The sequence below is a fragment of the Monodon monoceros genome, unplaced genomic scaffold (assembly GCF_005190385.1).
Source record: "Monodon monoceros isolate NGI ecotype Baffin Bay Population unplaced genomic scaffold, NGI_Narwhal_1 Super_Scaffold_10, whole genome shotgun sequence".
Taxonomy (NCBI): domain Eukaryota; kingdom Metazoa; phylum Chordata; class Mammalia; order Artiodactyla; family Monodontidae; genus Monodon; species Monodon monoceros.
The window spans coordinates 49,670,212-49,684,149 of record NW_021703766.1 but is presented as its reverse complement, the minus strand read 5'-3'; the positions used below and the strand labels follow the sequence as shown (position 1 = coordinate 49,684,149).

At 51.3% G+C, this 13,938-nt stretch overlaps 1 protein-coding gene across 2 annotated transcripts; it reads left to right on the top strand.

Moving 5' to 3' along the window:
• Positions 1-1,990: 1,990 nt before the first annotated feature.
• Positions 1,991-13,487, top strand: AP2S1 (adaptor related protein complex 2 subunit sigma 1). 2 transcript variants are annotated; one of them, XM_029210602.1, is made up of 5 exons: positions 1,991-2,137; positions 4,534-4,683; positions 10,361-10,474; positions 10,754-10,813; positions 11,024-11,407. In XM_029210602.1, the coding sequence occupies exons 1-5, from the start codon at positions 2,135-2,137 to the stop codon at positions 11,123-11,125; spliced, it is 429 nt and encodes a 142-aa protein (XP_029066435.1). In that variant the 5' UTR covers positions 1,991-2,134; the 3' UTR covers positions 11,126-11,407. The 2 variants fall into 2 exon arrangements, with proteins under 2 accessions (XP_029066435.1, XP_029066436.1); XM_029210603.1 differs by lacking the exons at positions 1,991-2,137; positions 4,534-4,683 and adding an exon at positions 4,694-5,054 and having other exon boundaries at positions 11,024-13,487.
• The last annotated feature ends 451 nt before the right edge of the window (positions 13,488-13,938 follow it).

Genomic DNA, 13,938 nt, shown 5'->3' with positions numbered 1-13,938 from the left:
GCTGCACGGCGCAGCCAAAAACAAACAAACAAAAAACCCAAAAGACAAAAAAACAAACCAATATGCATATCATCAAATAGAGCTCAATATTTACTGACTATTTTTGTTCAGGTAAATTTTATGTAAGGTGAAATGCACAAATCTTGTGTATCATTTGTTGATTTTTGATGTATATCTACACCCATGTAACTAAAACCTCTTTCAAAGTATAGAATATTACTATGCCAAATCCAACATAATCCTTACCTCCTAGCCCCCTGCCCACAGAGACAATCACTGTTCCTGTTTTTACATCATAGATTAGTTTTACCAATTTTAGTCTTCATGGTCATTCAAACAAATCGCATAGTAACTATTCATTCGCGTAAGACTTCTTTTACTTAGCATTACACGTGTCTGTTTTCTTAATACCTATTAATTCATTCATTCAGCAGATGTTTATCAAACAAACACCAGACTTGTGCCAGGCACTGAGCTGGGCACTGGAGATCAGGGCTGGGACCAAGGGGAGGCAAGCCAGGTGCTCACTTTCAGGCTCCTGCAAGGGCTGGGTCAGCACCTAAGAGTGAGTGCCTTTTAAACTTTTTTTTTAATTTTGGCTGCGCCCCGCGGCATATGGGATCTTAGTTCCCTGACCAGGGATCGAACCCACACCCCCTGCATTGGAAGCATGGAGTCTTAACCACTGGACCGCCAGGAAAGTCCCGAGTGAGTACCTGTTTAAATTTTTCACCCTGGGCGCATTGCTTACCTTATCCTGGTCCCAACCCTGTTGGAGATAAAGCAGTGCAAGAGACGGAAATGATCTCTGACCTCTTTTTGCCCCCGCAATTATTCAATAGCTATGTGTTGGTTCTTCTGCCAATACTACACTTTTAATTTACATTGTTCTAGGATATGGTTTGTTTTTATTAGGGCAAGTCTCCCCTCAGTATCAATACCTTTACTGAGTGCTTACTATGCGCCACCGTGTTCTAGGTGATGTAGATATAGTTAATAGACAGGGTCCCTGCTCTCAACAGGGACCTAAGGGGAGATCCAGACAACAGACCCACACACCCCAAATAAATCATTAACAGTCGTAAAAAGGCTTAAAAAACTCAAACTAACTGCTGACCTAGAGAATTTGAGGGGTCAGAGAGGGGGACTTTTGTATGTTGGGTCCTCTATATAGTACTGTGGAGGTGCTGTTTAAGCTAGAGGAAGAGGTCAGCCAGCAAATAAATGGGGGAAGGATTTCCAGGGAACAGCGCAAAGGAAAGGCACTGAGGTGGGAAAGCACTTGGCCTGTTTGGGTAACTGAAAGAAGGCAGGTGTACCTCTGGATAGGAAGTAAGAAGACACCTATTACCTGATGTATGTTAACAGTGAACATTCATGACTTTAATATTTATTGAGCACTTACCATGCGTTGAGCACTGTGCTAAGTACTTTGGAAACTTACCGAAGCTTTACAACAACCCTACTGAGGTTACCCCTTGATCACCCCTCTTTTACAGATGAAGAAATTGAGTTAAGGGGTGAAATTGCTGGCCCAAAGTGCTAGGAAATGCGATGGCAGGATTTGCACACAGTTCTGACTTCCAAATTCATGCTCTTAAACCACTGTCTGTCTCCCACAGAAAACACTCAACACATTTTAAACAAAGTACTGGGTGAACACGGAAAGACAGTTACATTTCTAGCTCCCCCAACGCAGTTTCTTATTTAAAACAGCTATTCCCAGCTTGTCCTTCTCGCCTTCGCGGGGAGGTGGAGGGAGGCTGGAGGAACTACATTTCCCAGGATGCAGCGCTCGCCTCGCTGGCCGTCAAGCATATCGGGAATTGTAGTCCTCGGAGGACTACAATTCGCCCACGGCTCCCAGCATGCATTTGGAGTCCGAACCGTGAGGTAGGAAACGGACAGTCGCGCAGCATGCTGGGAAGCGAGACCGGCTTTTTTCCCAGGCTTGCCTCCCAGACAAGCGAACCCATTTTTTCCGGACTACAATTCCCAGTGGGCTGTGCGCGAGAGGGCGGGCGAGTTCGTCTCCCGGAAGTCCGCTCTAGCCTTCGGTCCCCAGTAGCTGCCAGAGCCGGAGCCGCCCAGGAGCCGCGGGACCGGGGCCGCTGGGGTCCGGACGGGGGTCGCCATGGTAACGGGGGCGCGCCCACGCTGGGGACGGGGGAAGGGTGGGTCCACGTGCAGGTACTGGAGACTCGGTGGGATACTGACAAGCCGCCCCTGCTGCGGTGCGATGATCTGGGCCGGGCGCGGGCTCTCGGGATTGGGGCCGATCGAAGGCCGGGGAAGGGGAGAACCGGGAGGTGGCTCTGAGCGCTGGAGTGTACCGGGGCTCTCGAGGCCAGGGAGCTTTGGAGACCAGGTGGCAAGGGGAGAGGGCTGTGCGGGAGGGAGACACTGGAGGTGGCTGGAGGGTTTTGAAACGGGGAGGCAAGAGATCAGGGAGGATCTCAGAGATGGGCAGAAGGAATTGGAGGTGGGGAGGGAACATCCTAAGATGAGGACTCTGGGAGCGTGGCAGGAGAGTTGAAGAATGGGAGACATTGTGATATGAGAGAGGGGGTCTCTAGAGGCAGGAAGCTGACATTGCAGGCGGAGGGGGTGTTGGAACTGGGCCGGATACTGCTGATGAGAGAGGTATCTCGAGGGGAAGAGACTGGACCCTGGAGACGGGAAGTAGACAACTGTAGGGAATGGGGCTTTAATGTCAGGGAAAGTGTGCAATAAAAGGGAGAAGCCTTGGCGTAGGGAATGAATGCTAGAAACGAGTGGGGAGCAATGGAGTAGGTCTTTGCAAGAGGAGGGGTCTTGGAGAGTAGGGAGTAGGCATGGAAGTGGGAGAGGTGGGGATGGGGATTTGGGAACAAGGACTGGGCATTGGATTTGTCACCGCTCCCCGGGGATCGGGATGGGGCGACCTGACAGAGGGCACTGAAACGGAGAAAGCAGGAGTCAAAAGGGAACAACTCCCGGGTAGGGGGCTTGGAGACAGAGAAGGTTGGGGAGCATCAAGAGGGGACATCAGAGGGGCGAGGATACAGGAGGGAAGGGACTTCTCATTGTGGATTCCCTGAGGTGGAGAGATTCTATTTGGGAGGAGAAACAGGAAGAGGTGTGTGAGGGAACTTAGGAGTAAGAGGCAGAGCTCTCCCTCAGCTGTGTAGACTGGCTTCTATGTCTCTCCTCCCTAGATACCCCATCTATCTCTGGCTCTGCCCCCAGGCTGTGGCTGTGTGGCGTGGGTCCCCCCAACTCCCACCCCACGCCCTTTCCCTGCCTGCCAGGACCCCTTCCCTAGGAAGTGGTTTTCCCTGGCTCAGCAGAAGGGGTTCTTGGAAGGAGAGTGTAATATCCTGTTTCTGTGCAGCTTGATTGGTTGGGGGAGGAGGGATGGAGTGTGTGGAGAGTGAGGCTTAGGAAAGATAGCAGACTCTCGCCAGTGGGTGGAGGCGCCCACAAGTGAGGGTAAGGGGGTTCAGAGGAAAGCCTTTGGACTCCCAGCTCTGCTTTCTGGCTGTGAGACTTCCTTTCTCTGAGCCTCAGTTTCTTCATCTATAAAACGGGCATAAGCATGCCCATCTCAAACAGAACTGAGCCCAAAGGCAGGCTTCCTAGCTACGTGAACTTGGGCCATGGTTTTCTCAAAGTCAAATGCCGATGAATTATAATATTACTAAGAACTAATATTTGTATAACACTTAGTATGTACTAGTCACTGTATTATACCTCTTATATTTAATAACTCATGCAACAGTCTCCTGAGGGAGGTACTCTCGTTATATCCATTATACAGACGGAGAAACTGAGGTCCGGAGAGGTTAAGTAACTTGCCTGCAGACACACAACCAGCAGTGCCAGGATTCATTCGGGCTCTGGAGTCTGTGTTCTTAGCCACTTGGTCAAATGCCTCAGTCATAATAGCTCATTTTATTTAGCACTCAGTATGTAATAGGCACTATACAAAGCACTTCCGGGATCAACTTGTTCAGTGTTCACAGTAGCCCTAAGAGAGTTGAGCTGGCTTTTCAGAATCATAAAAACACATTTCCTAGCCATCACTGATGATGATCGTAGCCGACAACGAGCGAACCTGCTAGTGCCAGCTACTAGACTAAATTTATAAACTTATTTAACCTTCAGAACACCCTGACAAAGTGGGTCTTCTATGGAAACTTGTTTTGCCGGGGTGGGGGGTGGGGGGTGGGGAACTGAGGCTTAGAGGGGCAGATCTTTTGTCCAAGGTCAGGGAGAAGAGAGTTGGTGGAGCCTGGGACTTAGTGCCCTAGAAATGACTGCAGAGTTGGCCAGAGAAATCACGGGGGTGTTGGAGGGACCTGGGACAGGAGCGTGTGGCCAGGCCAACCTGGCTGGGCTCTGGGGTGTGGCTGAGACCCTTGGAAGACAGGCCGCAGGGACGCGTGGGCCCTGTCTCCCCTGTGGGGATGGGTGGGGCTGTTGGGCAGGGCCGCCCAGCACTGGCCCGCCCTCCCCACCCCTCTCGCTCCCTCCTCCTCCTGCTGCCCCCAGATCCGCTTCATCCTCATCCAGAACCGGGCAGGCAAGACGCGCCTGGCCAAGTGGTACATGCAGTTTGATGACGATGAGAAGCAGAAGCTGATCGAGGAGGTGCACGCTGTGGTCACTGTCCGAGATGCCAAACACACCAACTTTGTGGAGGTGACGGGAAACTACCCCCCCCCCGCCAAAATACACCCCCCACTTCCTTGCTTCCTTTTGACCGCTCCTTCCCAGCCTCCTGCCGAACCTCTAATGGCAATAACGCCTCACGCCCTCCTTACTTACCACATTCATTTATTCAACATGTTTGCGGTCTTCCTTCCTTTGGGGTTTTGGTACGCGGGCCTCTCACTGCTGTGGCCTCTCCCATCGCGGAGCACAGGCTCCGGACGCGCAGACTCAGCGGCCATGGCTCACGGGCCCAGCTGCTCCGCGGCATGTGGGATCTTCCCGGTCCAGGGCACGAACCCATGTCCCCTGCATCGGCAGGCGGACTCTCAACCACTGCGCCACCACGGAAGCCCTGGGGGGTACGTTTTAGTGTGAAATTTTTCCGGCGTACAGGTTAGTACAACAGGAGAGAAGTCGATTGCAAACTACCCAGATTTCATAGTATTAAGAGTTTGCTTTTGTTTTTATTTTTATAAATTTATTTATTTATCTAATTTTGGCTGCATTGGGTCTTCGTTGCTGTGCGGGCTTTCTCTAGTTGCGGCGAGCAGGGGCTGCGCTTCGTTGCGGTGCGCGGGCTTCTCATTGCGGTGGCTTTTGTTGTGGAGCACGGGCTCTAGGCACGTGGGCTTCAGTAGCTGTGGCTCGCGGGCTCTAGAGCGCAGGCTCAGTAGCTGTGGCGCACGGGCTTAGTTGCTCCACAGCATGTGGGGTCTTCCCGGACCAGGGCTCGAACCCGTGTCCCCTGCATTGGCAGGCAGATTCTTAACCACTGCGCCACCAGGAAAGTCCTGCATTTTTGTTTTACCTTTTTCTCTTCTTTTCGGCCGAACAACTTTTTTTTTTCTGGTGCCTTTTAAAAACTTAAAATGCTCAAACACACAGAGTAGGGAATGGTATAATGAACCATCCCTTGCTGTAGTGTTTTCCATTAAGTTACAGAGATCACGGGGGAATTCCCTGGCAATCCAGTGGTTAGGATTTCTCACTCTCACTGCCAAGGGCCTGGGTTCAATCCCTGGTTGGGGAACTAAGGTCCCATAAACCGTGCAGTGCAGCCAAAAAATATATATAAGTTACAGAGACCATGACGTTTCATCCCTAAATATTTCAGGATACATCTCAGAAAATAAAGACACTTCCTTCCATGACCAAAGTATCATCAGGCCTGATAAAATGAGTCATACTTCCTTACTACTATTACTCTAATACCCAATCAATACTTAAATTTCCCCCAAATCATCAAAACTGATTGTCCAAAGCCAGTCAAGGATCTTGGCGTTGCTTTTGGTTTCCATGTCTCTTTGGTCTCTTTATTGAGATGTCTCCAGCTTTAATTCCCACGAGATTAGCCTGTTCAAGAGACCAGGCTGATTGTCCTGTAGAATTCAACAAATATTAATCAGGGGACTGCTGTGTGCCGGGCAATGTTCTAGGCACTGGTGATACAGCAGGGAACAAAACAGACCCAGTCCCTGCCCTTGGAGAGCTGACAGCTGACATTCTAGTGGGTGGGAGACTGTTAGTAAAGATACAGTGTATCGGGTGGTGATAGGTGTCAGGGAGAAAAAAGAAGCAGCTGTGGGGGGTGGAATTGCTGGGGTGTGTACAGCAGGGGTTGGAATGCAGGTTTAGATGGTTTGGTCAGGAGGTCTTCATTGAAGAGGGGCCATTTGAGCCCAGACCTGAAGAAATTGAGGAGTGGAAGGAGATGATATCTGAGAAAGGAACATTTCAAGCCCAGGGAACAGCAAGTGCAAAGACCCTGAGGCAGCAGGAATGTACAGGGGCATTCCTAGAATAGCAAGAAGGCCAGTGTATCTGAGGTGGAGTAAGCCAGGGAGGATGGTGGGAGCAGATGAGATCATTGCAGAAGGCACAGGGCATTGTGGGCCATGGTGAGGACTTGGGCTCTTGCTCTGAGTGAGACGGGAGCCACAGAGGGGTTTTGAGCTGAGGAGCGACATGGGTTGACTTAGGCTTTAGGGATCCCTCTCTAGGGGACAAGAGCAGAAGCAGGGGGACCACTCAGGAGGTGACCTCTGAGGTCCAGGTGAGAGATACTGGTGACTGGCACTGGCATGGAAGCAGTAGGGGTGCTGAGAAGCGTTTTGAAGGTAGAGCCAACTGAAGGGCCAAAGATTGGATGAGGTGTGTGAAAGAAAATGGAGCCACCAGTAGGGGGCGCTGTCACCTTCTCGGATGGGGCCGACTCAGGAAAGAGCAGGTTGAGGTGAAGATCAGCCCTGAGGTGTCTGTTCTCATCCCAGCTGAGATGTCCAGGAGGGGATGAGGGGAGAGGAGCGGGGACGTCAAGGGATGCCCGCTGTCCCGGGGCATCCTGCTGCCGGCGCAGGGTGGGTCCCACACTGAGTGCTAGAAACGGCAGCAACTGAGGGACCCAGAGAGGGGCAGGGAGGCCCGAATAGACAGGAGTAGCCAGAAAGGCTGGCGGGTCAGGTGAAACTGTCACAAGGGGGCCTGACCATCTTAGGTTGCTCCCAATCCAGGCCCACTCCAGCATGTAGCCCTGTGCAGGGCAGTGCTGGTGACACAGTGGTGACAGGAAAGAGCCAGGAGGATGACAGCAGGAAAGGGCGAATTTCAAGAAAAGAAGAGTGATGCTCAGCGTCAGATCCTGCCAAGGCCACACCAGCTATGACAGTCAGTTGGTAACTTCTCCAGATCAAGTTTTCCTGCCCTCTTGGCTTCCTGTCTTGAACCCTCAACTCCAGAGCAGGGGCCTTCAAACATTTGATCGTGTATCTGTATCAGTTTAAAAAAAAAGTAGAGGGCTTCCCTGGTGGCGCAGTGGTTGAGAGCCCACCTGCTAATGCAGGGGACGCAGGTTCATGCCCCGGTCCGGGAGGATCCCACATGCCGCGGAGAGGCTGGGCCCGTGAGCCATGGCCACTGAGCCTGCGCATCTGGAACCTGTGTTCCACAGTAGGAGAGGCCACAGCGGTGAGAGGCCCGCGTACCGCAAAAAAAAAAAAAAGAGCACCCTGATATATTCTTTTTTCTTTAATTTTTTTATTACTATTTTTTAAATTGGGGTGTAGTTGTTTTAGTTTCTACTGTTCAGCGAAGTGGAGTCCCCTGTGCTATACAGCAGGTTCTCAGTTATCTATTTTATACCTATTAGTGTATATATGTCAATCCCAATCTCCCAATTCATCCCACCACCACCCCCTTTCCCCCCTTGGTGTCCATATGTTTGTTCTCTATGTCTATGTCTCTATTTCTACCTTGCAAACCGGTTCCTCTGTACCATTTTTCTAGATTCCACATATATGCGTTAATATACAATATTTGTTTTTCTCTTTCTGACTTACTTCACTCTGTACAACAGTCTCTAGGTCCATCCACGTCTCTACAAATGACTCAATATCGTTCCTTTTTATGGCTGAGTAATATTCCTTTGTATATGTGTACCACATCTTTATCCATTCGTCTGTCGTCAGTGGGAATTTAGGTTGCTTCCATGACCTGTCTATTGTAAATAGTGCTGCACTGAACATTGAGGTGCATGTGTCTTTTTTTTTTTTTTTGGCTGCGTTGGGTCTTCGTTGCTGCACGTGGGCTTTCTCTAGTTGTGGCGAGTGGGGGCTACTCTTCATTGCGGTGCACAGGCTTCTCATTGCAGTGGCTCCTCTTGTTGTGGAGCATGGGCTCTAGGTGCCTGGGCTTCAGTAGTTGAGGCACGCGGGCTCAGTAGTTGTGGCTTACAGGCTCTAGAGCGCAGGCTCAGTAGTTGTGGCGCACGTGTGGGCTTTCTACACTGTTCCATTGATCTATATTTTTGTTTTAGTGCCAGTATCATACTGTCTTTATTATTGTAGCTTTGTAGTATAGTCTGAAGTCAGGGAGTCTGATTCCTCCAGCTCTGTTTTTTTTTTCTTAAGATTTTTTTGGCTATTCGGTATCTTTTGTGTCTCCATACAAATGTTAAGATTTTTTTGTTCTAATTCTGTAAAAAATGCCATTGGTAATTTGATAGGGATTGCATTGAATCTGTAGATTGCTTTGGGTAGTACAGTCATTTTCACAGTATTGATTCTTCTAATCCAAGAGCATGGTATATCTCTCCATCTGTTTGTGTCATCTTTGATTTCTTTCATCAGTGTCTTATAGTTTTCTGACTACAGGTCTTTTACCTCCTTAGGTAGGTTTATTCTTGATATAGTCTTACTAATCCATGGATTATGTGCAGGAACTACTGTAATAATATTAGAAAACATACTGGGAATTCCCTGGCGGTCCAGTGGTTAGGACTCTGCGCTTTCACTGCCAAGGGTGCAGGTTCAATCCCTGGTCAGGGAACTAAGATCCCACAAGCTGAGCAGTGTGGCCAAAAACAGTTAGAGAGCATACTCAAAGTATAGGAATTAACAAAAGGGTACAGTAGGAAGAAAACAAATAAAAATCAGGGACTTGAGGACTTCCCTGGTGGTGCAGTGGTTAGGAATTCACCTGCCAATGCAGGGGACAAGGGTTTGAGCCCTCGTCCAGGAAGATCCCACATGCCATGGAGCAACTAAACCCGTGTGCCACAACTACTGAGCCTGCACTCTAGAGCCTGCGAGCTGTAACTACTGAGCCTATTTGCTGCAACTACTGAAGCACACGCACCTAGAGCCCATGCTCCGCAACAAGAGAAGCCAGGCATAATGAGAAGCCCACGCACTGCAACAAAGAGCAGCCCCCACTCGCCGCAACTAGAGAAAGCCTGCGCGCAGCAATGGAAACCCAACGAGTGAAAAATATATATATAAATAAAAATAAGTTTATAAAAAAAAAAGAAAAAAAAATCAGGGACTTGTGTTGGCTTTTGCAGTCGCCACCAGGTGGCGACACACGCACACACGCCAGGCTGGCTTTTTCAGATTTTGGCCAAAGACATGGAACTTTGCAAGCCAGTATTCATATCTCTACATGTCTATCACTTTATCTACTTACACATGCGTATAAAATTAGAGTCTGCGTCCCTGGTTCATGCATATTTATTCATGGATTGTGTGTATGTGACAAGGTAGTAATATTTGTATTTATTTTACGGTTCAGTTAAGGGCAAGGCTGAGATTGTCTTGGTTACAGGTGGTGAGTGTGCACTGCCCAGCACAAAGCCTGCTACACAGTAAGTACTCAGGCAGTGTTTGTGGAATGATTGAGTAGATTAGTTCCAGGCTGAGGAGTTTGACTCTCTCCAGAGGCAACAGGGAGCCACAGAAAGAGGGGAATGGACACCGTGGAACACCCCTGCCTCTCTCTCTGGGCTCTGGGCTTTTGCATAGTCTGTTCCCTCTGCCCAAAGCACTCCTGCCCGTTCACTCCTACTCATCCTCCAGATCTCAGTCCAGATGCCCCCTCCTCCAGGAAGCCCTCCTGGACCCCCATCCTGGGTCAGCTGCCTGCCCCCTTGGGGCTCTCACAGTCTAGCCCTACCCACTCAGGGGATGACTGAGGATGAATCTGCCTCCACTGGACAGTGAGCCCTAGGCAGGGAGGGCCAGGACCACTGTGTCCCCAGCACAAGGCCAGACACAGAACAGGGCCTCAGGGACCACACGTGGAACGCAGGACTGAATATGTTGGCTCCACCCTGCCCAGCACACTGGGTCCTGGGCACACCCTGTCACTGACTACCTGCCTCTCTGCTCTGCAGTTCCGGAACTTCAAGATCATTTACCGACGCTATGCCGGCCTCTACTTCTGCATCTGTGTGGATGTCAACGACAACAACCTGGCCTACCTGGAGGCCATCCACAACTTTGTGGAGGTGCGCAGGCGGGCGGGCGCCGTCCCTCGCGTCCCTTCTGTTGGGATGCATGGGCCCTCCTTGCCCTTCCCTCAGAGGCGGGGGGCGGAGGGCCACTGTGTTTCTCTGCCCTCCTCGATGTTTCCTCTGGTCTCTGTGTCTCCCCTTTCCTCAGCTTCTCTCTGCCTTTTTTTTTTTTTTTTTTTTTGCCGTCTCATTCTGATGCCCTCTGTTCCTGTCTCTGTGTGTGTGTCTCTCTCTCCCTGCCCATCTCTCACCACCTCTGTCTTCCTCTCCCAGGTCTTAAACGAATATTTCCACAACGTCTGTGAACTGGACCTGGTGTTCAACTTCTACAAGGTGGGCTCCTGGTGAAGATGAGATGAGGAGGGGGCCGGAGGAGGGGGAAGGGGGGTGGGCTGGACCCCCGCAGCCACCCCGGTGCCTCTGCGGGGGTCTGTTTCCTGGCCCTCGGGCATCAGAACCCCCAGCCCCCAAGGTTTAGACCAGCATCCTGGGGGTCTCCCCACCTCTCACACCAGGGTCTCCCCTCACCCTCCCTTCACTCAGGTTTACACGGTCGTGGACGAGATGTTCCTGGCCGGCGAAATCCGAGAGACCAGCCAGACGAAGGTGCTAAAACAGCTGCTGATGCTGCAGTCCCTGGAGTGAGGGCGGGCCGGCCCCTCCCGCCCCCGGTCCTGCCCCCGGTCGAGCCTGCTCCCTTCCCCTTTCCAGGCCCGGGGTCCACCCCAGCAGCCCCGTCCCTCAGCTGCCCCGGAGGAAGACACCCAGCCGGGTCTGGGCCATAAGGGAAGGGGCCGCCCCCCACGGCCTCTGGGCCCCAGCTGTGGGCGGAGGCCACTTTGCGTGTACCGAGTAACCATGCCGTTGTCGTGTGATGCCATGAGTGCGTGCGTGGAGCCCCCAGTAAACCTGTGGTCCCCGCCTGGCCTCGTGTCTTTTGAGCCCTTGCCTATCTTCCCTGGGAACCAGGGGCAACTCCGGACGCCCTGCCATCAGTGCATCAGGCAGTCAGTCAACAAACACTCCTCGTGAGAATTCCCTGGTGGTCCAGTGGTTAGGACTCTGAGCTTTCACGGCAGGGGGCCTGGGTTCAATCCCTGGTCGGGGAACTATGATCCTACAAGCCGTGCAGGGCAGTCAAGAAGAGAAAAACACACACAAAAAACAACCCCAACGAACTGCTCGTGCTGAGGTTGGGGGAGGGGGAGTGCAGATGCTTTCCCACCCGTTTCTGCCCACAGAGGGCTGCTGGGACTGGAAGCGGTGACGGATCTCGACACTGAGCGCTTGCTACTAGAATAATGATGCTCCGGGCCAACACCGATGTCTCTCAGGCGCCGTTCTAAGCCTTGACATGTAGTGCCTGCCTTAATCCTCGCAAGATGATGAGTAAGGGACTGTTAGTAGCCCCATTTTCCAGAGGAGATCACTGAGCTCAGAGAAGGTTGCAAGACTCGTTCAAGGTCACGTGGCGAGTCTGCAGATGAACCAGGTTGCTTTTGAGCCCAGGCAGGCGTCTCCAGAATCCTTGTTCTTAACCACTAGGCTGGAGGTGCAGGCGCTGGGCCCAGTGTTCAGTGGTTCTCAGCAGTGGCACTTGGGGTAGGAAGATTCTTCACTGTGTAAGACTGTCCACCTCCATCTGCCAAGTGCCAGTACCAAGTGGCCCTCAGTACTTGTGACAACAGAAAACACTCCTGCGTATTTCTTTTTTTTCTTTTCTTTTCTTTCTGCCTGCACCGTGTGGCTTCTGGGATCTTAGTTCCCCAACCAGGAAATGAATCCAGCACCATGTCAGTGAAAGCGCCGAGTCCTAACCACTAGACCACCAGGGAAGTCCCCCCATGTGTTTCTAGTGCCCTCTGGAGGGGCTGTGCCCCCTCCCCCCATGCCCACTGAGAGCAGAGTGATGGCTGCTGGCTGCAGCCATGACTGGCATCCTTGGCAGAGCTGAGAATGCTAGGCACCTCCCGTCCACTTGCATTAATGTGACCCAGCTTCGCGTCAGTCTCCCAACTGCAGGGGTAGGTTGTGTCTCAGCTCAGCTACATACACACTATACAACCTTGGGGTAAGTCACTTAACCTCTCTTGCCTCTGTTTCTTCATCTGGAAAGTGAGTCGACTGTGGTTTTTAATCTCATGGTGTGTGCTTGAGGAGTAAGTGAGTTAATCCCGGGACAGCTTAGGGTAGTACCTCGCATCAGTAAGCATGCCTTCACTGCACAGACATCAAGGGCCTGCTGTGTGCAAAGCCCTGTGAGAGAAAAGATGTTTATAGATGTGAACGGTGAGCACTGACCATGATCATTGTCATTTTACATGTGGGACACAGAGGCTTGGGGAGGTGAATTCCCTTCTAGATACAATCACTCCAACAGCGTAGTCGTTTCTTGTTGCTGCTGTAACAAGTTGTCACAAACTTGGTGGCTTAAACTAACAGGACTTTGAGACTGACCACCCTGGAGGGGTGAGGGTGTCAGGGGGGGCACCCAGGCTGAGGCCTGGATCTTCGGCTGGGTGACGGGGTGGGAGGTAAGGTCCTTCCCGAGATGGGGAAAGAGCAGGTTGGAGGAATATGCCAAGGTTATTAGAACATGGAGAGTGTTTTAACTTCCTAAGGCTGCTGTAACAAATGACCACAAACTAGGTGGCTTAGAACAAGAGGAATTGATTCCGTCTCAGTTCTAGAGGCCAGAAATTTGAAATCCAGGTGTCAACAGGGCCGTGTTCCCTCTGAAGGCTCTGGGGGAAGATGCTTCCTTATCTCTTCCAGCTTCTCATGGCCCCTGACATTCCTTGGCTTGTGGCTGCATCTCTCCAGTCTCTGCCTGCATCTTCACATGGTATTTCCTCTATGTCTGCATCTTCTACTTTTCTATCTCTTATAGGGACAGTTGTCATTGGATTTAGGGCCCACCCAGATAATCGAGGATGATCTCATATCAAGGTCTTTAACTTAATTACATCTGCAAAGATGTAATTTTTTTTCAAATAAAGTCACACTTATAGGCTCCAGGATGTGGACATGTTTTGGGGGCTACCATCAACCCACTAGAGTGAGTGTGAGCTCTTGGGGGGTCACCCAGGAAAGGACCAGGAGGCCTTTGGACACACAGACCTGAGACTCACAGAGGGAAGGATGCAGAGAGCGTTTGCTTATTTGTGCATTCAACAGATGTTTCTCGGGCACCTACTATGTGCCAGTCACTGTTTTAGCACCAGGGGATACAGCAGTGAGCAGAACAAATCCCCTGCCCTCAGAGAGCTCAGTCCCCTGAGGGTGATGGGGCAATGCATAAAGAAGCAAGTCCATGTCTGGTATGTCAGAAAGTGAGGCAAATGGAGGCAAATCAAACAATGAGGACAGGGCTTCCCTGGTGGCGCGGTGGTTGAGAGTCCGCCTGCCGATGCAGGGGACACAGGTTCGTGCCCCGGTCCGGGAAGATCCCACATGCT

Bases quoted from the DNA above. Each gene is read 5' to 3' on its own strand.
- AP2S1 (XM_029210602.1), top strand. The intron at 4,684-10,360 runs GTGACGGGAAAC...TCTGCTCTGCAG, and splicing joins AACACACCAACTTTGTGGAG to TTCCGGAACTTCAAGATCAT. The intron at 10,475-10,753 runs GTGCGCAGGCGG...TTCCTCTCCCAG, and splicing joins CCATCCACAACTTTGTGGAG to GTCTTAAACGAATATTTCCA.